The sequence below is a fragment of the Musca vetustissima genome, unplaced genomic scaffold (assembly GCF_032173495.1).
Source record: "Musca vetustissima isolate MV318-11 ecotype Yass unplaced genomic scaffold, APGP_CSIRO_Mvet_v1 utg17225, whole genome shotgun sequence".
Lineage (NCBI taxonomy): Eukaryota > Metazoa > Arthropoda > Insecta > Diptera > Muscidae > Musca > Musca vetustissima.
The window spans coordinates 63685-89964 of record NW_026884120.1 but is presented as its reverse complement, the minus strand read 5'-3'; the positions used below and the strand labels follow the sequence as shown (position 1 = coordinate 89964).

Below are 26280 nucleotides of genomic sequence, written 5' to 3'. Positions count from 1 at the left end.
CTTCCGAGTCCATTTCAATGGTCCTCCAAAGATATTATGTCAGTACTCTCTACAGGATATTGTACATATTACCATCTCTTGTATGTACCCAATGTGATAAAGGGTATCATATAGTCGGCCCCGTCCGACTTTTGAACTTTACTTACTGGTCTGGTATAAAATATTGTTCCACTCCATTTAGTATTTTCCCCATTTCTAATAATACATATGTGTACAGAGTATCCAATTTGTCCCAACCTTGCACAACCTAATTCGATATTTTTTAAAGTTTAAGCAGCAATCCAACGGTATTCTGGGTTCTTAGTAAGTAAAAAACGTATTCACAGAAAATTGCCAATATAGGTCCACATTTTTGTACTAGAGTACGAATTTCCGCCCATGCTGATACACAAAAAATGTTTCAACAATTCTAAAAAAAGTTATTGGTCATCAAGAACTGGAAATAATGTTCAGATATTTGATAGTACTTTAAAGAATTTGAACTGAACTCAAATTTGCGGTTACATCGCTATATTGAGTATCCTAATATGTGGCCAAATTTTTTAGGGACTGGAGGAATATATTGTGAATTAAAGAAAGGATGCCAAAAGTTGTCCTAAGAATTTAGAACTTGTGATCTGGAACTTTGAACTTATATGTGTTCCTATGGAACCTAAAATATATGTTCCATGTCAACGTCAATTTTACAGAAATTTTATCCATATCCATATATACACAAACAAAGCAATTAAAACAATTTCCTGCATTTTAACACGTTTTTATTTATTATTTTTCTTTATTGTTTAATTTCATTTCGCATTTTTTATACAATTTGTTAATTTGACTATATTGTTTATGTAAATTTCATACATTTAGAAAGTACAATACCTAGGTAATAATCTTATAAGAAAAAATAATGTTTCTACACACAAGATGTTGGGTTTTAGTTGTCTTCTCATTTTGATCTTCAAGCAGTAGGTGTAAAGTCCGAAATGAAAACTAAATATATTTTAAAAAATCTAATTGCCGGCATATAGCCAACTTTCGTAAATACCAAAATGTACCAGACATCCTTAGGAATATCGTGCAATACCTGAGATACAACTAGAGAGCTCACTTGTTAGCTTGTTTCCGTACATACAAACTAAACATGTTTCTTGGTATTGAGAGCCTTTGCCTCCTGACTGAGTTTTGTGTATTCGGATTGCATGATGTTGTACGTTTTTTCTATTACCGCATCCATGTCTTCTTTCTTGGATCCGGCCGTGGGTATTTCGGGCAGAATATGGATAATGGCATGACCTGGTCGGAAGATTTTCTTATCGCCGTTTAAGAACCAGTATTTGGAAATGACAACTGGCTGGATTGGACATTGACTTTGAAGTGCAATGTGGAATGATCCTTTTTTAAAAGGCAGCAATGTTTCCTTAGAATTACGTGTTCCCTCGGGGAATAGCAAAAGTTTGCAGTTTCTTTCGTTGATGGCTTTCGATTCCTTTTGTAAGGCATTGATGGAATCGGTTTTACGAGATCTATTTATAAACAGAGTACCCCACAACCATGAGCCAAAACCAAAGAATGGTAGATATAGAACTTCTTTTTTGGAAACGACTGTGGCTCGGCCAATAACAGGCCAGAGATATGCGAGTACTGTAAGAAGAACAGTAAATTAAATATGTATTTATGTGGATATTTTTGTAGAGGCACTTACCGCACAAATCCAAAGCACTCTGATGATTCATTAAGACTACGCTACCGTGATCTTTGCGAATATTCTCCAAACCGCGTAGTTCCATGGTTACACCCAAAGCTTTGCACAGTTGTCTGCATCCCCAGGCAGGAGCGCTGTGTTATATAAAAGGATACATAAGATTAAAATTTTTAAAAACTTCTTATATATAGTATTTTACTTACAATGCATTTCTATAGTCTCTGGGTCTTAATATCATGAATGGTATGCAAATAAGTACGATGATACCATTACCAATTAGAAATATGGCCATTTTTAATTGATATGGTGCTTTATTTGAAAAACTCATAAAGAGCGCCACTAAACAGGCAAGCCCTATCATTTCACAAACGCAGGCCATTGTGTCGTATTGAAATCTGAAATAAAACAAGAGAAATTAAAAATTAGTGTTAAAACAATGTTTAAATTAACTTGATGAAACGTAAGTAACTAATTCGATAAATTGGCATTGTTGTTACAGATAATAAAATGCCAAGGTGGGTATGCATTAATATTTTCAGATTTCACTGTGCAACAAGATTTCGGGGGAGGTGGAATATTCCTTTAAGGAATGACAGCCCTTGACTAGTTTATTTAGTACCCTTAAGGACAAATTCATCAAGTTTTTTTGTGTTATGGCGTCTGCAGCTAATGCAGACTATCACTTTGGTGGAGAGTATTTCTTTTTGAAGAAACCTGAAACCTGTGGATAGTTCTTAGGTATATACAGATAATGTAGTCTTTCAAATGTATTATTTATTATTTTATTAAAATCTATTGTCTCGTTTAATTCAAGCGAGGAGAAATGGTAGCAACAACCGTTTGGAAAATAAATATAGCTGTTTTATATACGCATATTTATTTTTGCGATTTTCCGCCAATTTTTTATAACAAAAATTGTACTATGCGCTTCTTGCAATTGCGTCATAGTAATATACAAAATTTCCTAAGTATATCTCGAAAAAGGTATGGGGAAGCATGTGTGCTTAAAATAAATTCAGATATTGTTTTATTGTGCATGCAATATGACAAAAATAGGTGTATGCAAAATATAATTAATATGAATTTTAAAATGTTTTGATGCCACTGATAAACTTAAAATTTTGTTAATGAAAATATAATTAAAGTTTGGTATGTGACGTGCTTTAAATATATGAAGTGCAAATCTCTAAGAACAAAAAAGGTATAGAAATAAGTACTTCTTCTATATATATATATATATATATATACAGTATCGTCCAAAACTAAATCAAAGTTATGAAATTTTTTCATTTTTCTTATTATTTATATCTTTATTATTGAAAAATACTAAATAGTCTTCAGAGAACTCTACATTCCTTCTGATGTATGGGTAGCAGAAAGGAAATTGCTAGGCATCATCACAGCTGCAGCTGCTGGATTTATACCTGCTTGTCGAATACCCGAATAGCCACCCACGTTACTGAAGCCGGGCAAGGATACCAGCAAAGGTGAATCTTACAGCCCGATTTCACTTTTGTCACCAGTAGCGAAGATCCTTGAGGCATTACACCTCCCCAGTATTACAGAATGCTAACCAGTTGCGGATCATTAACATGGATTCCGTAAGCAACACAGTTCTCCGGAACTGTTTAACCTCTACCTTTCCGGTATTCCACGCCCTCCGGACGGCATAGAAATCGTTACATATGCAGATAATTGTACGATCATGGCGTCGGGTCCCATTGTTGAGGACATATGTGTGAGGTTGAACGCCTATCTCGTCGAAGTAGTAGCCTTCTTCAAAGCGAGGAATATGAAAATATCCGCCTCGAAGTCGTCAACCACATTATTCAACACATGGACTGCGGAGATGAGAATACCGTTGAATGTGCGGGTCGAAGGGCATACAATTCTGACCATCAACTACCCCAATATACTCGGGGTCACATTCGACAACATGTTTAAACCGTCTTCGCATACCGCAGCTATCTGCGATAAGTTGAATAGTAGGACCCAGGTCCTCAAGTCGCTTGCCGGCAGCAGATAAGGAAACCTTGTTGACCTCTTACAAAGCGATAGGTCGGTCTGTGGCAAGCTATGTGGTTCCAGTGCAAACTCCAGTGATACGCAATGGAAAAATATTCAGACCTGTCAGAACGCCGCCCTAAGGACTGCGACAGGGTGCCTCCTCATGACACCAGTGGTCCATCTTCAGGAGGAGATGAAGATCCTTCCCTTACGTCAGCATAGCAATATGCTTTCGTTGCAGTACGTGCTCGGGAGTTTCAGGGACCATCATCCCAACCATCATCAGGGATGGTCAGTGTGACGAATTTTTAGGTTTTCGACTGTCAAAAAGGTGTAAACGTCGAAAACGTCATATACCTGTATAAAATGTAATAAATGTACTAAACGTAATTTTATTTCAATATTATCAGCATATAAAGTTATTTTCAAAAATATATATTATTTTTACATATATCTGACTATTCCCAGCTAGAACTGATAAAAATTTCTAAATTTTTTTGAGAAGAAAATTTTGAAACTTTTTATGGATTTGAGTAAAGCATGCGTAATTTCCAAATTGATTAATGAAAATAACTATTTTGTCAAAAACCTAATGGATTTGGGTAGGTTTCCGACGTTACTGACGTATGTATTATACGTCGGAATTGTATGTCATTTATGTCACTGTTTCTGACAGGCCATCTCTGACCATCATATGGTGGATAGGACTCCCCCACCCAGGCGTATCAGGAATAATCTGCATAACCTAGAGAGAGAGGTCCAGCGTTACAAAAGGAAGCCTCTAGATCAAGTTGCCTATCAAGTATGTCTGAATGGCATTCATACTGATGCAGTAGCCGCAGCGCTGAAAGGATACAGAGTGAATGCCGGAGCTCACTCCCGCACCCATAGCAGCTGAAGAACGTCATATATATATATATATATATTTATATATACAACTCATATAAACTGCAACAACAAGAGGAACTAACATAATGAATTCGGAATTAAAAACAAACCACTTCGTCACATAACTTTTCTTCTGGAGGACACTCGCACATATTTTAAGGCGATATTGCTCGCCATGCTATTTTTCCCGTTCAAATAATTCGTCTTTGGTTTGGAAATTTTCTTGGTTGATTTTTAATTTATTATCTCCCACTCTGTGTATGGGGTTAAGATCAGGGAATTGATCAAGCCAAAGAAGAACTTTTATCGAATTGTTGAAGAAACCACTCCTTAAATATTTTTGGCGCATATTATGGGTTGTTGTCTCGCTGGAATGTCCATCTAAGAGGTTTCCGGATTTCGGCCCAAGATTTTTCCGGATTGTCAGTATTTAAAGATTTTTTGCTTGATTTCCACTTGTAGTGCCTATAATTAGGCAATATTGGGAGGTAAAATAAATTTGTGCCGAAAGTTGTCTATGCAGGTCCAAGTTTTGATATAATCCACACACGAAAGTTCCGCCCATTTTTCGGTATTCCGAATTTTGGATGCACAACATGTTGTGGAGGTTAGAAAAATTTAATGTCGTTTTTACATGATTTTATTGTTTTTATTTCACTCGTCGCTGACGGAATAACCAGACCAGACTGTAGAACTTTTCTGCGAATTTCGCTAATTTTTAAATCTAAGCGGCTTCGAATTTGACTAGGTGATGTGGTGGAATCATCTTATATTGTCTTTTTAATTATGAGTGGTCTTCCTCCAATATGAGTGAGAGATTTTCGAACAGCCTCCAATTATTTGTTAGGATAACTAAATTATTGATCTGATTATTATTTGTTTTGAAGTCTGGATAATCCAACTGTATTAATTTTAAATTCACTTAAATACTTATTTCGTACCAATACTCTTATCTCCTGACCAGTTTACTATAAATGCGATCGTATAAAATTGTTATAACACTGAAACCCAAACCCATAGGCGTAGCTTGAAATTGTTCAGAAAGAATGCACGCCTGGGCGGAGCATAAAAATAGTTTTGCAAGAAACAAACAACGTCTAAAAGCGAAGTTAAAATAAAGTATTTAATGAAACCACGTATTTCGACGAAGAATTCAACCATGCTTTTTGCTGGAATTTAATAATTATACCATGCTAGTATGTCGTTAGAATGTAAAAAAAGGAAATCAACGAGATCTAAACAATATTTATAGTAATTGTATTTTATTTGCTTTTTGCTTTTTGTAACCACAATAACCTGGATTGTCTAACTACTGCTATAATTGGAAAATGCGCGTAGAACCACAATATACTTATAAATGCGGAGGAACCTTCCTTATATGGGGTATATTCTGCGAAGAATGTTTCACCCATTAAAATTAGGAAATGCTAACAAATTCGATTAAAACTTTGTACGATAAAACATGTAGAGTAACTTCGGGTAATGTGGACCACCATTTTCTTCCAGGTCAAACATTATATATATATATATTTGTCTATAAAAATGTTATTATATTTCAAAAAACTCTAACCTGCAAATAAAAATAACTTGGCGGGTAATGTGGACCATTATGTGTGGGTAATGAGGATCAGTAAGTTAAAGGTAGATTGTGATAAATTTCAATTTATTGCATTCTTGGGTAACAATGAATGCAGAAATATATGGGTTCATGTTTTGGAATAGCCCCCATTTAAGGTTATCGCCCCATTTGAAGGTCCTTGCTTCATTATACAACCGAATCACCTGTAATTTCACATATCGAGTTTTCAGAGGATAGAATACCTCCTCTCATATTAAATGGGCCCATGTTTCGAACTCGTCCTCATGAAAATTTCCCACGTTTTATAGTGGTACACATTACCCGACATTGAATATTTTTATTTAAAAATAATTATCGGCTTCAAAAATGCATAAAAATCGCCGATTGTTATTACAGATAAACGTATATTTTTGTTAAAGAAAACAAGAAAACCACATAACTACTTTATATTCGAAAAACAAAGTGTTCGACTATGTTGCAAAAACGTTCGAATATTGTGTTAAAAAATGCTCAAATCACACTTTTACAATCAGAGCTACATTTTCTACTACTACATTTTCAACATTGCAATTATTTATTAAAAACTAAGTTTGATGTTTGTTTTCACTAATTGGGAAAACATTTATCAAGGCGACATTGACATATTTCAAGCATTTCATATTACCCGAAGTTACTCTAACGTAGGCTGCGTTTTGACAACTATTTGACTACAGCTTTATTTTGTGGCTTGTTCTGTCAAAATAACTAAAAACAAAATAAACTAGTTATTCTATTTCAACATTTTAATATAAAATCGAAAAATAAATGGGATGTTTAACGACATTAATTAACGACAATTAAACTTCCTATGGGAATTTAAAGTTCGTTTACAATAAACCGGATTTGGTTAACCCAGTGGGTTTAAATTTTCAATTCCTTTGAATATATGCCAAATAAATCCTCATAAAGTAGGTTAACCCGGTAAAAAGTTCTAATGTAAATGTTGTATTATTTGACAAATGATTTATTTAAAATCCCCTAGAAATTGGCAATTTATATCCACTGGATTTACTAAAGTACAATGTAAATGTATCATTAGGGTTTGACCGCAATGTTTGTTTCATTACAAAACTATGAAATTCTGAATGTTAAAAATTCACAAATCAAAATATGACAGAAAATGCTACAAAGGAAGAAATACTACTTTGTACGATTAAACATGGATACAACAATTTACAAAATCACAAACAATCGCCAAATCTCTAAGCAAAAATATATTTAAATTTATTATATAGATCCCAATTCTGATAACAAATGAATATAATCACGGATAATTTGAGCACCATTTGGATAACCTAAAATCATTAATATTTCCTGTCTCCATTTTATTGATAAATATCGAATTTATTGCAGTGTGCAGCGACTACATTTATAATAGTAGTCCCGGAAAATTTTGACGTACTACTGATTAATAACATTGAAATGACAAATTCGTGGTAAGAACTTTGAACTCTTATTAAGTTTTTTTTTGCTGATACCTTGTCGCTTTAAAGTACCGCGATAAGAGGTAGCCACTTTATTTTTAGTTGTACACTATGAATTAAGAAATAATAAATTATTTCACTGTAGATTTGTGTGGGTGTAGACATTTTATTCTCTGTAATAAAACGAATGAGTTTATGTTATAAGTTCAGATACAAAACTTGGTGCATCATGGTGTTATTTTTTATAGTAAAACAAATATAAAGGGTCCGCTATACTAATAATGTCTTAAGTTTGATGAACATGGAGGACAGACATTCTCTAGCTTTAGAGATTTCTCATGAGTACCAACCAGACGAACATTTCTAAATCTACTTCAAATTGTCTAAAACTGATTTGGTCCAAAGACTTTGGCGTTTTAAACCAATATATTGGTATTGCAAAACTTCGAAAACGCACATTTTACCAAAGCGTATAGGAACCATAGGGCTGTCACGATTATATTAGGTTGGGGAAAAATAAATCCATTATTTTTTCGGCAGATGGCTGTACTGATAAATTTCTCGTAAAGTATCGATCAAACAATTTCAGATTTATGCTTGTTGGAAGGGTGACATTTCGCAGTAAAAAAATGATTTTGTTGTTTTTTGTTTAGTGCATTCAGTTGTGAGTTACAAGGTGTTAAAAATGGAAGTGATCAAAGAGAAAATTTGGTACATTTTATAGTTTTTCTTTGACAATGGCGAAAATTCAAGCCAAGCGGCTAAGATTGTGAATTGTGTTTATGGTTCCGATACTGTAACAGTCAATTATCTGCAATTTTGATTCCGTAGATTCCGTACAGGAATTTTTGATGTTAAAGATGCACCTCGCACAGGTAGGCCGGTCGTCGAAAATGTCGATAAAATCGGAGAAATGATCGAAGTTGACCGGCATGTTAGCAGTCCTAACATCGCCCAGAAGCTAAAAATCGACAATAAAATTGTTTTAAACCATTTACAATTGGTCAGAATTGGCCAACAAGAGAGGTGTCGTGTTCCACCAGGACAACGCTATGCCACACACATATACAGTGACTCGCATCCGCCATGCAGTCCGGGCTTGGCACCAAGCGATTATCATATTTTTCTTACATTGCAAAATTTCTGTATTGATAAACAATTGAAAAGCGTTAAGTTTGACCGGGCCGAATACCCTCCACCATAGATATACTGACAGGCACTAGAAATGCAAATATTGGGAACATACCAAAAAGTGGACCTATACCGACATTTCTACAAACCGATTATGTAAACCATAATACAAATTTCAGAAATTTTTAATGGATTCAAGTTCGAAGATGAGGGTTCAAGTTCGAAGATGGGGAATATCGGCCCACTCCTTCTGGAACCTGGAATCGGTTGAAAAACGCGCTCAAAAACTCCAAAAACCGAAAATTGGGGGTAATCTTATATGGGGCTATCCGAAAAACCCCCGAATACTGAAAATTAGGAAAAGAAGTGGACCTATATTTAAAATTTTTGGAGACAGTTAGTACCCAATAAGAACCTAATGTACTAAATTTCAGCGAATTCGGATGAAAAGCCCGCTCAAGAATTTCAAAAAACCAAAAATTGGGGTTACCCTTATATGGGAGCTATGCCTAAACGAGAATCGATATATCCCATCTTCGAACTTAACCTGCAGACAAAAGACAAACCTATGCAAAATTTCAGCACCCTATCTCAATTCCTTCAGAAGATAGCGTGATTACAACAGACGGACAGCGAACAGACGGACGGACATCGTTAGATCGTCTTATGATTTTACCCTGATCAATAATCACCCTTATTACGGTAGGCGTAGTCGTTGTACGCAGCTCTCGTAGGCGTAGTCGATTGCGTTGTCGTAGTCGTTTTTGGTCGGTATTATGTAAAATTTTCGACAACGCCAAATATTCTAATAGATTTTTCTTTTACTCTGTTACAAAACCAAATCAAAAATTGTTCTTTTAGAACCCTTTTTATATTGTATTGGAAAAACTATGTAATTTTGTTTGTTTTCTAATTAATTTTTGTGGTAATTGTAATTCTTACGAATATTGTGTAATGCAATAAAATAAAGTTGAATGTAACAGTTAATCAGTAAATATTTTTAAAATTCAATTTTAACACATTTTTATATATTTTTGTATGCTGTCGTCAAAAAAATCGTTCACGACAGATTTGGCGTATTGTAACGCCTTTCATAATACCGATTTGTCGCATAAATGCGACAGTGCCAATTTTTCAACACGACTACGCCATCCGTAATAAGGGTGAATATATATACTTTAAAGGGTCGGAAATGAATATTTCGATGAGTTACAAATTATATACCCTCCATACTATAGTGGAGGGTCATAGATGGTCCGTCAGAAATAGTGACGTAAATGACATACATTTTCGACGTATATTACATACGTCAGAAACGTCGGAAACCCACCCAAAACCATTAGGTTTTTGACAAAATACCTATTTCCATTAGTGAATTTGGAAATTACGTATGCTTTACTGAAATCCATATAAAATTTCAAAAAAATTTTCTAAAAAAAGTTTAGAATTTTGTATTAATTCTAGTAAGGAACAGACAGATATATGTAAAACTAATATGTAGTTTTGAAAATAACGGTATATGGTAATAATATTCGAATAAATTACGTTTTCTACATTTACTACATTTTATACAGGTATATGACGTTTTCGACGTTTACACCTTTTTGACAGTCGAAAACCTAAAAATTCGTCATACGGACCATCCCTGTGGAGGGTATAAAAATTGGTATCTAGGGAGGGTTGTGAAAATCGACTACTAGAGTTTTTTGCAAATAGAGAGCAGGACTTCTATGAGAGAGGCATTATGAAGTTACCTTTAAAATGGCAACAAATCATACAACAAAACGGTGTATCATTCAATAAATCGGACATTCCGAAACATGTTAAATAAAGTCCTATAGTTCATATAAAAATAATAGATTTAATAGATTGAACATTATTTTGCCCTTCTAACTTCCGTAGGACAGTGTTATTATATTTGTCGGCAATCATAAAATCAATATTTTTCGACTACTGCATAATGTTTAATTGAATTTATCGCTAATACACATACATATATATTCTTGAATAATCTACTAGTGCATGGAACTAAGATTAGTTACTAATTGCCGATATTACAAATCGATAGTCACAGTAGTTTTTTATTGTTATTTTGTGAATGAAATATTACGTATTTTTATACCCTTCACCACACTGTGGTACAGGGTATTATGTCTTTGTGCATATGTTTGTAACAGGCAAAGGGAAACGAGATAAACACATGATTCCTTTTGAGAATATGCATAGAATCAGTTTTTAAGTCGATTTATGCATGTCCGTTCGTCCGTCTGTCTGTCCATGTTCAATTGTAAACAAAGTACATGCCGCATTTATGATTCGAATTGGACGAAATTTGGCACAGATCATTTATTTGTCCCAAGGACCTATTGAATTTCAGATTTAGATATTGCTCCCCTATATATTTTTTTCCGACTTAATGTAAATGGTGTACCAAAGTCCCTATATATCTTTCGATTTGCACGAAATTTGGCACAGCGTACAGAATTAAGCCAAGAAAGATGTGTGATAAGTTTCGTGAAAATCGGTTAAAATTTAGATATAGCTCCCATATATATTTTCGTCCGATTTAAGGTAAATGGTGCACAAAAGCACCCATACAACTTTCGATTTGAACGAAATTTTGCATAACGTATTGAATTAAGTCAAGATTGAGTGGTAAGTTTCGGGAAAATCGGTTCAGATTTCGGTATAGCTCCCATATATACTTTCGTCCGATTTTATGTAAGTGATGCACCAAAGTCCCTATATATCATTCGATTTACAGGAAATTTGGCATAGCGTACTGAATTGAGCCAAGAATGATGAGTGGTAAGTTTCGGGAAAATCGGTTCATATTTAGATATAGCTCCCGTAATATATATTTTCGTCCGATTTTATGTAAAGGGTGCACCAACGTCACTATGTATCCTTCGATTTGCACGAAATTTGACATATCGTACTGAATTGAGTCTAGAATCCTGTGTGGTACGTTTCGGGAAAATCGATTAAGATTTCGATTGAGGCTTGAATGACATCATTGCGTTGTGTTGAAATCGGTGCAGATGTAGCCATAGCTTCCATATGTATTTCGAACGGGTGTATGATTGCAGAAAGGCAAGATTATATTCCTTCGAGGGAAAATTGACATGCAATTGTAAGTATACATATGTTTCATACCATATTGGGTATATTGTACATATGATATGTACAATGTGGTGAAGGGTATCATATAGTCGGTTTTGTTTAATTCTGTTGTATTTTGATCAATGGACAGCAGAGTTCTCCGCTTCGGTTATAGTTTAGATTAAATAAGCCCCTTGTGAACCTTAAGAACTAATGTTGCATGTAGGTAACTTCTATACCATTATTAATACAACTCTAATAAACAAATAAGTCGACATCGTTTATAACCACGGTTAAGGTACCGGCGAATTTGGTCGCTTTAAGCGAAATGTTGTTTTAATCGTATAAAGAGCCGAACTTTTCGGAGGACTTTTGGATACGTCGCTGTAACCGATATGTCGTTATAAGCGATTTAGACAGTAATGAAATATTCTAATAGTACGCTTATTTTATTTAGTGACATATCTAGTAATATAGAGGTTACTGTCACTTTCCGTTAAAAACGAATTACCTATATATACATGGTTTTACCACGAAAGAAATATTTATTTGTTTTTCATTTATTGTTGTTAACCGCTATTTTTAGTGGGGGTTATTATTACCATTATGTTGAACTAATTATTCATTGAATTCTAATCTACAGATTAAATCGTACAAATTTATGAACAATTTCAAATGTTTAGTAAATGGTGGTAATAATGAGTTAAATGCCTTATCAATATTATGTTTTACTACTACTGGATAAAGGGGACCGCATATGATAACTAAATTAATCTATTTATAAGGCATTGAACATTTAGTACAGATAGTCTGTATTTTTCCATGCAGAACAATTGATTAAGGACATATAAACTATTGTTTTTTATTTTTGGTATTTTCTATATCATTTGGAAACGACGCAAATTATGACAATTGAATTTGTGTATAAACGCAAAATTTTACTCCAAAGACATTGATTTAGAGAAAATCGACAGGCCATTGGAATGGCGTTTGTTTTTTTGTGCATCATAAATATCGATTTGAAGAAAAAATTGACAAAATTAATATTTTAAAAATAAGAAAATACAAAAAAAGTATTTCGGCAATATCACAATGAGTAATAACCTAGGGATATGACTAAAATAATAGTCAAAGTTTTGTTATTTCGAAGAAGTAACACTAATTATAAATCAAAATTCATCAAATTGTGAATCATTCATTTTAAAAAAAATACCGGTCGTTAATAAGCAATATTTGCGATTTTTTCTATTCACCCTATTACGAGGTTTGTTTAAAAAGTGCAGTAATTTTTTGTACCACCAGCCTTATGGCTAATAAGGGTATATATACTTTGATACGGCAAAAATTAAATCCCTTGTTTCTTTGGACCAATCCGTTTTAGACAGTCCGTCTGTCTGAAGGAAGTAAGCGATTTCATCCAAACTTAACAAATTTTTCTTTCAAACTTTGTTCAAGCTCGAAGATGAGGACTAACTGCCCACTCCTTCTGGTAGCTTCCGCACAAAATGGTAAAAACTTTACTGAAAATTAATATCATAATATCATGCGAACGATTTGAAGCAAACTTTGTACAAAATATTGTCCTTACCAAGCATAGATCTACTCCGAAAATGGGAACCATTGGTCGACTCGTTTTGGTACCATTTCCACAAATGTTAAATATTTTTAATATTTGAACCTATTATCCTTACCAAGCATAGATCAAGTACGAAGGGGGGAGCCGCCGGCCCTCTCCTTCTGCTACCTCCCGCACAAAGGGTCAATATTTTATAAACTTGTGAATTGAATAACGAATTTAATCAACATTAAATCCGAAACCTCTATGATATAAAACATATAGCTTATGTAAAGCTAATAATAAATACTGTGTGTAATTCCGAAGACCTCCGAACACCATAGGCTGAGGTTATATATCTGTCGGCAATACCCACTGACCCTTTTTATATCCTTCACGACACTGTGGTACAGGGTATTATGGTTTTGTGCATATGTTTGTAACAGGCAAAAGGAACGAGATTTACACATGGTTCCTTTTGAGAATATGCATAGAATCGATTTCTGAGTCGATTTACGCATGTCCGTCTGTCCGTCCATGTATTTTTGTAAACAAAGTACAGGTCGCATGTATGATCCGATTTGGATGAAATTTGGCATAGGTTACTTATTTGGCCTAAGGCGAACTCTTTTGAAATTGGGAATAATCGGTTCAGATTTAGATATAGCTCCCATATATATTTTCGTTCGATTTTATGTAAATGGTGCCCCAAAGTCCCTATATATCTTTCGATTTGCACGAATTTTGGTACAGCGTATTGAATTAGGTCTAGAATGATGTGTGTTAAGTTTCGTGAAAATCGGTTCAGATTTAGATATTGCTCCCATATATATTTTCGTTCGATTTTATGTAAATGGTACACCAAAGTCCCTACATATCTTTCGATTTACACGAAATTTGGCATAGTGTACTGAATCAGGTCTAAAATGATGTGTGTTAAGTTTCGTGAAAATCGGTTCAGATTTAGATACATTTACATAAAATCGGACTAAAATATATATGGGAGATATTTTAGTCCGATTTTATGTAAATGGTACACCAAAGTCCCTATATATCTTTCGATTTGCACTAAATTTTGCAAAGTGTACTGAATTAGGACTTAAATGATGTGTGTTCAGTTTCCTGAAAATAGGTCGAGATTTAGATGTTGCTCCCTTATATATTTTCGCACGATTTTATACAACATTGACACAAAATTTTGCACAACGTTTTGAATTTAGTATAACCTGGAAATTAGATTTAAATGTTCCCCAGGTGGGTCCGATTGGCACAACATTTTACACAACGTACGGAAGATAATATAACATAAAGAGTGGCAAGTTTGGTTAAAATCGGTTCAGCAATTGGTTCCGATTTAGATATAGCCGATTGACACAAAATTGTCCACAACGTACTAAAATTGATATAAGCTAGCATGTGGAAAGTTTTATTGAAATCAGTTCAAATTTGGATAGAGCAACCATATATATTTTCTCCCGATTTTAAGTAAATGATGCACCAAGAACTCAGAGTCTGTGACAATTTTCGAAATGAAATGAAATCGGTTTAGATTTCGATATAGCTTTTATATATTTTCGTCCGATTTTAAGTAAATGCTAAACCAAACTCCTTATGTTTATCAGATATTTATTCAAATAATCAACGGGTGTCCGATTGATATTTGCTTTAAATTGATTTACATAATTTTGTCCCATTGTAAGAAGCAACACTATATCTGACCAAATGAAAAAATTAGTATAGGTTGCAGAATAACATGTATATGGATCCAATTTTATTTTACTGGTCCTTCAAAAATGCGACGTCTCTTAGGATTCATCTGTTGAATATATCCAAAGTGGTGAAGGGATTCATATAGTCGGCCCCTTCCGACTTTACTACTTTCCTTACTGGTTTCATATGTTTTACTCCTCACCTAAATAAAATGTCTGAACACCTCGCATTTCCGCCCTAATTTGGTTAGTTTTAAGTTCTGGGACACCGACTGCAAGGATTTTAACATTTTTAACGCCCACCTTTTGCCTACAATAAAAAGTACCGCCAATTATAGGTATATTGATGATTCTACTTCCATGTTTTGACTTTACCACTATATAAGAGTTCCGGCAAATTTTCGAGCATCGCTATTACCTCTAGGATGTTTGTTATTGCAGGTGTGGTATATCGATCCAAGTTTTTGCTATAGCCCCCATATAAAGTTTATTCTTTTTTTGGCCGCTGTTAATATGAACTTATTTACTAATGTCCGACATCGTGTACAAATTATCACGAAAATAATAAATATTTAATTTATATACCGAAATGACTAATTACATTTATTTAAACATATCTGTATGACGACAATGTAATATGACTATGCAAATATTTCAAACATTTTTATACATACATATTAAATGTATTTGTTTGTCGCTTGACTAATTGAAATTATTTGTGTCGTCAAATGTATTCATTACATATGCCGGTTGAGGTTAAATGACACTAAAAGATTTTAATTAAATTAGGAAACAAACTTAGAAACGGTATTGTAATTTATGTGGGAATTTGACTTTTTTCGAAATAATTTTTAATATAAGGGCTTAAAAGGTCAACTAATATAAAATTGCTATCTAGAATATGTAAGAGGAGTTTTTTTTTGTCATGGAAACGAAAAAATATATGAAAATAATCAAAAACTGAATTAAATAAAAGAATTATAACCAAATGTTTTGAAAACAGCTGATAGTTTGCGAAAACCAAAGTATTATATTCAAATTTAAATCATATTTTTATTTAGTCTACTTGAAATTGTCGCTCCAAACAACAATGGGCATACTTAACAATTGTTTTAATGTGCGATAATCTGATTATGAATGGCATGAGATATTTCAAGTCATCCCACGTAACGTATCAGATTGTTCTCAATTTAGAATAATAGACACCGATTTTTTGTTTTAATTTTTCCAAATCACGCGATTAGAATAGAAAAAACTCATGTGACTCATTCATCCAGAAAGAAGCATACTCTATTCGTATTAGACTAGATTAAGCATTTCCAGTGTCAGGCGATGCTAACTCATGATAGTTGTAGTATTTTTTATTGCATGTTTAGTATGTGGAAGCAAGGTAGTGTATCATTTAATATACAGAGACGAAAATATTTGAAATAATCTTTAATATTTTGAAAATTTGGTTAAGGAAAATATGTGTTCTGTTTTCAGTAAACAAAAATAAATTGTCGTTTTTATCAAAACAACAAACTGGGATTATGCCTGATTATTTTGAAATAAAAAAATACAAATGGTGCCCCAAAAAACAAAACTGGCAACACTACTGGAGTTGTAGACGCAGGCACGGTCAAACTGTTTGGTTTTTTGTTTTAACTAGCAATAGCAACAACAACGTTATTTGCATTCGTCGCAAATCGATTGGGACAAGTATGTATTTGTCTGCAAATGCCTGGTTAACCACGGAGTAAAGTACCAACGAACTTGTCAGTGAGATGGTATCGCTGGTAACGTAAGAACTTCGATTTGCTGCAAGAGACATTTGGGTATAAAAGATTTTTTGTAAATAAACTATAATTAGAGAATATCCCTAAACAACTTTTTGTGGTAGCCCCCATATAACGGTACCCCCATTTTCAGTATTTTGGGGGGTTTTGATCGCATTTTTCCACCGAAACTTGCTACATTTAGTTCATATTGGGTACTAAATGTCTTCACAAAAAATTATAAACATAGGTCCACTTTTTCTGGTAGCCCCCATATAACGGTACCGCCTAATTTGCAGTATTTTTGGGATTTTGATCGTATTTTTCCGCCGAATTAGCTGTAATTTAGTATTTTGATTTCTTAATAGGTACCAAATCTCTCCACAAAAAATTATGAATATAGGTCCATTTCGGATAGCCCCCCATATAAGGGAAACCCCAATTTTCGGTATTTTGGGGTTCTTGCTGAAATTTGCTACATTGGGTTCTTATTGGGTACTAAATGTCTCCACAAAAAATTATAAATGTAGGTCCACTTTTTCTGGTAATACCTTCAATTTTCGGTACCTTCAATTTTCGGTATTTTGGGGTTCTTAAGCGCGTTTTTCCACCGAATTTGCTGCAATTTCGTATTTTATAGTCGTATATGGTAACAAATCTCCCTGCCAAAAATTATTAATATTCGCCTAATTATTGGGTAGTCACCATATAACCCCTTTTTATAGCCTTCGCCACATTGTGGTGCAGGGTATTATGTCTTTGTGTATATGTTTGTAACAGACAAAAGAAAACGAGATAGACACATGGTTCCTTTTGAGAATATCCATAGAATCACTTTTTACGGGAACCCCACCCATTCTCGATTTTATTTTTTCAAGATTTTCAATGGGCTGGTAAATCAAAACCAATACTTGTTAAGGTTTGTAACTTTACACATATATAATTGAAGATTTAAAATAGAAGAAAAATAATTTACAACAAATTTTTGTTATTGTTTTTTGTAATTAAAGAAAAGTCCTTATTTTTGATGGCGGGCATGATAACTCCTCACTGGAACATCGGAATCCGAAAATTCCAACGGTGTTAGAAAGAGTACATGTCTGGCTCTCGTATGAACTAGGATTATTGACTTCGCTCTAAAATTAACAAAATGGTGGACCTTTGAAAAAATATTTTTGGAAAATCGCCGATTTTTTACTAAAACCCAAGTTAAAAAATAAAGAAGATCTTCACCGATTGACTTTATCCTAGTTCATACGATAGCTTTACACTCACAGAGAAACGTCTAAAAATTCGATTGGGTTATTAGTTTTTGAGTTATCGTGCCGGCCATTCGCAAAAAAATGTTTAGAGAAAAACGCGTTTAAAGTTTGAGAAGCACATCAGCCGTCACTTGATGCTGACACAATAAATCGGCTATATCTTAAAGAGTTGTTGAGATTTTCATTTGAAATTTTGTAGGGACATCCTTTAATTAGTGTAGATTCGAATTATATCAACAACATTTTTGACCCCGAGAATGGGGGGGGGTCCCCTTAAGTCGATTTATGCATATCCGTCCGTCCGTCTGTCCATGTTTTAAAATTTTACACAGTCCATTTATTTGGACCAAGGACGAACCCTATTGAAATTGGGAAAAATCGGTTCAGATTTAGATATAGCTCCCATATACATTATCGTCCGATTTACGGTAAATGGTGCACCAAAGTACCTACATATCTTTCGATTTGCACGAAATTTAGCATAGTGTACTAAATTAAGCCTAGAGTGATGTGTGCCAAGTTTCGGGAAAATCGGTTCAGATTTCGGTACAGCTCCCATATGTATGTTCGCCCGATTTTATGTAAATGGTGTTTCAAAGTCTTTATATAACTTTCGATTTGCACGAAATTTGGAATTGCGAATAATGTGTGTTAAGTTTCGTGAAAATCGGTTCAGAGTTAGATATAGCTTACATATATATGTCCGTCCGATTTTAATTAAATGGTGCCTAAACTCATAATTTTTATCATATTGACGCGAAATTTTGCACAACGTACAAAATTGAGTATTCTGACATAGCCCATATATTGTACCGACTTCATGTTTATTGGGTTTCAACGAGTGTCCGATTGAGATTTGTTTTAAATCGATTTACATAATTTTGTCTCATTCAGTATAGGTTACAGAATGCCATTTTTATGGATTAATCTTAGTCGGTTCATATTTTTCATGTGATGTTAGAATGCATCTGTTGAATATACCCAAAGTGGTGAAGGGCATCATATAGTCGGTCCCATTCAACTTTACTACTTTCCTTACTGGTTTATATTGAAATAGTTATCGAAATTGTTCCGCGTTTTGGATTTGCTTCTAAGACTCTGTTGTAATCATTTCACCTGCGGAGGATATTGATATAAAAAAAACTAGAACGTAAGGTTCGATAATGAACTATATATGAACTATAACCCGCATTTAGTCCTAGCCCCTGTGTGGGAGGTACCAGAAGGTGTGGACCGATATTCCGCATCTTCGAACTTCAACTAAGTTTGGAAGAAATAATATGATGAGCAAAGTTAGGATGAAATCAAAATTTTCTGAAACAAATTTGGTCCAAAGAAACATGGGGTTTATAACCAACATTTCGATGAGGCAAATTTTCACCGTGTCAAAGTGTATACACCCTCATTAGCCATAAGGCTGAGGGTATAATTATCCATTAAAAATTTCTGAAATTTGTATTATGGTTTACATAATCGGTTTGTAGAAATATAGGTCCACTTGTTGGTATTTTCCCTATATTTCCATTTCAAGTACCTGTCAGTATATCTATGGTGGAGGGTATTCAAAGTTCGGCCCGGCAGAACATATCGGGTTTTCACTTGTTTTTTTAGTTTTGTTCGGTCCGGTAATGACGGTTTTACTTGTTTTAATATGAGTTCTCATACTCACTTTCAACCGAAGTGGGTACAAGTTAGTATTTTAAATGGTTTTAGGATATGTGATATATTCGCAATATAATTGAACATAGCTCCAATATAATGACACTAGGTTCTGGAACCGACCAATAGTGTCACGAAACTTAATCTTAACTATTTTTAATGTAAAAGCCATGTAGTCATAAATTTTTCAAGAAATTCATTGTACGACTTTACAGAATAAATTTATGTTTAAATGTAATGAAATCAATATAGATCAAGGGTTATTTGTGAAATCCAATTTGTAGACAAATGGCCTCCCTTACGTGATATTTCGATTAAACTTTCGTTCGAATAAATTTCCGTCTGGAAACAGTTTAGGAAAACCAAAATTGACTTTTTTGTCGATCATCTTAGAGAAACAGGTTATTAGTTCCTGTAGCCTTATGTAAAATAAAGACATGAATCACGAATTTTAATTTCTTTATTTATATATATTCAATCCATTTTGCAAAAAGAAAAAAAAAACAACATATCAATTTCTGTTATTTGAATAGCATATTTTTCAATCGACTTGTCTGTAATTTGCATTTTAGGATGTAAATTTAATTTTCCATTATTTTGATTTAACAGACATTCGTGGATTAGTGGTAATTATAATTTGAAGATTTCTATCACACATTTTAATAATAATTTACATATTGTTATTTTGGAATTTCACTACCATTGTCATTGCTTTATTCTTATGTTTCCAAATATCTTTTAACTTTTGAATTTTCGATTTTATTGCTCTTGCACTATAGACTTATTTACTTTTTTTTAATTTATTTGCAGTTATTAGTATGCCAACCGATTAGCAGATTAATTTGTTACCCGCCACTTAATTTATTGCATATCGAATTAATATTCGAAATAGTTTTTTTTTCTTTTACTTAGAATTATCGCTTGCAACTTGTTTCGACTTACGTTCAATGGTCAGAAATTAGTTTATTGTGGGAATGATTGTTTATCGACTGTCAGCCCAAACAACACTGAACTTCACCTGTTGTTGATTGTTTTGGCATTAGCCCTAAATATGGGGTAGACAAAATCCAATCGTGTGCGTGTGAAGAAGAAAATCTTTATCGCTGATACTAAATTGTATTGGTAGTGAGTAGAGATTTCGATTCGGCAAAATTTAGATAAATTACGTTTTTTTTAAGTAATCGGGTAATTTTCTAATTTGAAATAAATATGTATACGATTTGTGTATAACAAGACAGACGACAATTATGTACGATTAATGTCAATCCTTGATTATAAAATATTTAAAATTAAGCTTCTACATTTTCTTATGCATTAAATATGTTGTTGTCGAATATTCAGAACTTATTTATACAGTCGAATTTGGTTAAGCGAAAACGAGCAGTTCCAGTATTTTTTCTTATGCGTTATGATTAATTAAAAGGAATTCGTATAAGTGGAACTCGTTTCGCTTAAAAGAGGCCAAGATAATCATTTTGCTTATTTATCTGTAACTGCCAACAATGGGTGCGAAAGGATTCAATATTTTCATACATGTATTTGTGTTATTGCAATCCAAAATCCAATCATGTTTTTCTTTTAAACGGATTTTTAATTAACCGGTGTTTCTTTGAAGCAAATTAAAATATTTAAAAAACGTTGTGCAAATATCCGAATTCGACTGTAGTATATGTGTTTATTTGGTGATTCATTTAATGCCCACATTAAATATCGCTGTCTATCAACAGCAAAAGCTAGAACATTTGCAATTCTAATATTTACACTGCACTTATTGGTCAAACAAATGACATATTATTTTCATTTACATTTTAGGTTTCACATAACTGAATTATTATTATTGTTTATTATTTTTTGCTGATCTTGAACTTTGCCTTAAAAGAAAGTCATCGTATAGTTTGTCGCATCGTATGATTTTTTGTTTTGCATGAATAACAGCGAGGTTTATTTAAATGTCAACGTCTAGCTGCTGAATTATAGAAAACTAACGGTTTAATATTAAAATGAACTGCAATACGCTATGCGGAACAGTCAGTGCAGTTTTATGGCCAGTTCGTTGCCCTATACCATAAACGGGGTACGTTTGAGGATATACTTAGAATCACTCCGCAAAACTATTTTTTTGGATCAAGGACGAACCCAATTGAAATTGATTCTGATTCCATATATTGCTCGATTTCCTTCGAAGATGCGAAAAAATTTTAGAGAAGGACGTATATTACTCTTTTTATATATCTTACTGTAACTTACAATAACAGTAGCATCTCTTGATATACCCAAAGTGGTTAAGGTTGTCATGTAGTTGGTCCCGTTCGATTTGTTGACATTTTCTTACTGGTTTTAACTTTTATTCCTTATTAAGTTTGGTTGTTATAAATATTTATCACAGTCAACGACTAATACATAGACCATAAAAGGCCATAAATGTTAGCGAAAACAGTACTATTTACTGACAATATTTTTTCCAAATTCATAATAATTATAGGTCTTTAGTCCACTTCGACTATAGTCCATTTTCGTTTAAATGCCACATTTTCTGTGCATGCAAAACTAACATTGCATAGAAAAAATTTCATATAGTCCACCCTGTTTATACCCTTCACCACACTGTGGTACAGGGTATTATGTCTTTGTGCATATGTTTGTAACATGCAAAAGGAAACGAGATAGACACATGGTTCCTTTCGAGAATATGCATAGAATCACTTTCTGAGTCGATTTATGCATGTCCGTCCGTCCGTCTGTAGATGTTAAATTGTAAACAAAGTACAGGTCGCATTTATGATCCGATTTGGATGAAATATGGCACAAGTCACTTATTTGGCTCAAGAACGAACCGTATTGAAAATGGTGAAAATCGGTTCAGATTTAGATATAGCTCTCATATATATTTTCGTCCGATATAGGCACCAAAGTCCCTATATATCTTTCGATTTGCACGAAATTTGGCACAAGGTACTGAATTAAGCCTAAAATGATGTGTGCTAAGTTTCGTGAAAATCGGTTAAAATTTAGATATAGCTTCCATATAAATTTCCGTCCGATTTAAGGTAAATGATGCACCAATGTCCATATATATCTTTCGATTTGCACGAAATTTGGCATAGCGTACTGAATTGAGTCAGGATTGATGAGTGGTAAGTTTCGGGAAAATCGGTTCAGATTTAAATATAGCTCCACTAATATATATTTCCGATTTTATGTAAAGGGTGCACCAAAGTCCCTATATATCCTTCGATTTGCACGAAATTTGGCATATCGTACTGAATTGAGTATAGAATGCTGTGTGGTACGTTTCGGGAAAATCGATTCAGATTTCGATTGAGACTTGAATGACATTATTGCGTTGGGTTGATTTGAGCCATAGCATCCATATGTGTTTCGAAAGGCTGTATGATTGAAATTAAATTTTGAACAGTGCGGCGCACCGAATAGCGTGTATCAATTTTGTTATAAATCGTTTTCCATAAATATGTCCCATGGTACGCAGACGACTCTAAATCTGCCCGAATGAAATTAAATTTAGCATAGGTTTCAGAAAGGTATGAATATGTTCCTTGGAGGGATCATTGACATGCAATTGTAAGTACAGTCGAATTCGGTTAAGCGAAAACGCCTAATTTCAAAAAATGTTTTTCACTTAAGCAGGATTTTCCATTAAAAGAACTTCGGATAAGCGAAACTCGTTGCGCTTAAACGAAGTTTTCAATCAATATCTGAAAAAATCGTGAAATTTATAAATCGTACTATGAAATGAATTGAGTAAGAACTTCCATTTTTCGTAGACGTTTGCTTGGATGGTTGGAAATATGTGCAACATAATTTTAGGGTTGCACATAAAAATTGTAATGAATTTCATCGCCCTTACGAAAATTATATTTTTCTCTTAAACGGTGCTCGTTTCATATAAATTTGTGTTTTTTTTGCGACAAAAAAGGTTTCTCTTATACAGAAACCTTAAGCGAAGTAAAGTGTTTGAAAATTCATAGATTAGTTTAAATTTTTTTGTTTCAATTAACAGATTTTTTCGATTAACCGGTGTTCGCTTATCCCACTTCGACTGTATACATATGTTACCACTTTAGGTATATTGTACATATGATATGTACAATATACCCAATGTGGTGAAGGGTATCATATAGATGGCCCAGTCCGATTTTACTACTTTCCTTACTGTTTTTTATTACAATAAACTTTAATAATCACTTTTTTAAATTACATACGTTGTGCATAGTTCATGACGTGTATTATAGCAGGATTCAGTTATAGTCCATTAAAGTGCTTAAAACTAAATTCGGATATAGTCCTAATTCGCTTATAGTGCAACTATAATTGTGGACTATAAGCGAAAACTACTATACATATAAAAATTTTCTGTGCGCAGATTTAATGCAACTATCCATGGCAACTATCCTAAAAAAATATTGTATTTTGTAGATTAAGTACATACGCTCTGAAAAATAATAGTCCAATACCAAGAAAAGCGAATGATCTTTGGTATCCAATCAAAAAATATTTATTTTCTAGCTTCGTATTAGATATAAATTGCAAAACCTTTTGTTGCCTGAGTTGCATTGGGTCGTCTAGGGTTAACTAGCTGATTTAATATTGCTGTTGTACGCTCTCATTTACTTTCGCTTTCCATCTGAATTACAAAATGCATTTCTTTAATATATTAATGAATTCATTAAAACGTCGAGTCTAATTCACAAATATCATTTACCTCCAATTGCTTATTTTGTCTTAATGTTTTATTCATTATTGGGTTATAGGTTAAATACAATTGCATTTATATATTTGTGTTCTATTTTCAAAAATTAGAAAGAAATACACTTATAATAATAAATAAATCATTTTATAATCAAATTAGCGGAACATGTACTCTAGACAAATAAAAAATAGTGTCTATGATAATCGGCTTTTCAATCAGCTGATTGGTATTGGTATTATTGATTCTTACTGTATTAAAAAAAAAACTTAAAAAAAAAATTTCTTCACTATATAAGTCCTGATTTATATTAGGCGAGTTTACTTGCGGCAATTTTTATCGTTCTCTTTTGAACTTGCTCCATGCGTCTATACAAGGCAATTCGGTTTCCAAAATATTTTTTTATTTGTTGTTTTTTCACATTTAAATATATATAAAATGTCAACAAATACGAAATACACAAAACGAATTGCCAGAAAATTGTCGGTACGAGCAATTTTTTTTCATTTCTATACCCCTTGCCCCTCCCTCCTACAAACAAAGACTTGCCGCAAGTAAACTCGCCTAATCTAAATCAAGACTAACATATCAGAAATATTATCCACCAAATTTATATATGGTCTGTTCCCGTACTGCAAGAATCTACTACTTTTTACTACGATAACGAATTTCCCTTATGATATCTAAGAAAATAATAAAATCTAGTAAATAGATTTTTGCAATACGGGAACAGACAAATAATATATACAGTGGTGGTCACGTAATTAGCACACACATGCAGGGAAACATGTTTTGATATTTTTAAATAGATTTTTATTCAAAACGCTTATGTGTACTGACATCTAGGGATTAAGTGTGAAAATAGAAAATAATCATGGAAAATTTTTTTCAACTTTTGAAAGGGACACCTAATTAGAACACCTTGGAATCGTTAATTTAAATACCGTTGATATTTCAAAATATATACAAAAAACAACTTCGTGCTAGCAAATTATGTCCGGTCGATGTTGACCGGTATGTTAGCAGTCGTAACATCAGCCAGGAGCTAAAAATCGACCATAAAACTGTTTTAAACCATTTACACATAACTGGATTCAAAAAGAGGCTCGATGTAGAAGTGCCACACCAATTAACAGAAAAGATGGAACGAATTTCCATCTGCGAAGCCTTGGCCAAACGGAATGAGATAGATCCATTTCTTAAACGGAATGTGACTGGAGATGAGAAATGGATCAGATACGATAACCTTGTGCGAAAACGATCGTAGTCAAAGAGCGATGAATCACCACAAACGGTGTCCAAACCAGGACTAACGGCCAGGAAGGTTCTGCTATGCATTTGGTGGGACTGGAAAGGGATTATTTATTATGAGTTGCTTCCATATGGCCAAATCTGATCCCTACTGTCAACAACTGGGCCGTTTAAAGATAACAATTGACCAGAAACTGCCAGAGTTGGCTAACAGGAGAGGTGTCGTGTTTACTTGTATTGCCAAATTTCCATTAAAATTTTAAATAAAGTCCTATAGTTATATAAAAACCAGTGAGGAAAGTAGTAAAGTCGGACTGGGCCGACGAACTGAAATATGTGATCTTTATCTATATCTAAACTGAATAATATCAATCCCTACACATGTCATTCTGCAACCTTTGCTAAATTTTTAAATCGATTTAAAGCGAACTAAACACATGCTATTTGGTGTGCTGCACTGTTTAAAATTTAATCTCAATCTCAGACGTCCATTGAATACTTTGTTTACAATTAACATGAGTA

The 26280-nt window shown here is 33.5% G+C and overlaps 1 protein-coding gene across 1 annotated transcript; it reads right to left on the bottom strand.

Annotated features, from left to right (window-relative positions):
* Positions 1-1119: 1119 nt before the first annotated feature.
* On the bottom strand, positions 1120-20825 carry LOC133331127 (1-acyl-sn-glycerol-3-phosphate acyltransferase alpha). The gene is made up of 4 exons (XM_061539532.1): positions 20745-20825; positions 1894-2085; positions 1691-1824; positions 1120-1629 (listed from the first exon to the last, which is right to left on the bottom strand). The coding sequence occupies exons 2-4, from the start codon at positions 2067-2069 to the stop codon at positions 1124-1126; spliced, it is 816 nt and encodes a 271-aa protein (XP_061395516.1). The 5' UTR covers positions 2070-2085; positions 20745-20825; the 3' UTR covers positions 1120-1123.
* Between the last annotated feature and the right edge of the window lie 5455 nt (positions 20826-26280).

Bases quoted from the DNA above. Each gene is read 5' to 3' on its own strand.
- LOC133331127 (XM_061539532.1), bottom strand. From the start codon at position 2,069: ATGGCCTGCGTTTGTGAAATGATAGGGCTTGCCTGTTTAGTGGCGCTC. The intron at 1,825-1,893 runs GTAAGTAAAATA...TATATAACACAG, and splicing joins AGAGACTATAGAAATGCATT to CGCTCCTGCCTGGGGATGCA. The intron at 1,630-1,690 runs GTAAGTGCCTCT...TTCTTCTTACAG, and splicing joins GAGTGCTTTGGATTTGTGCG to TACTCGCATATCTCTGGCCT.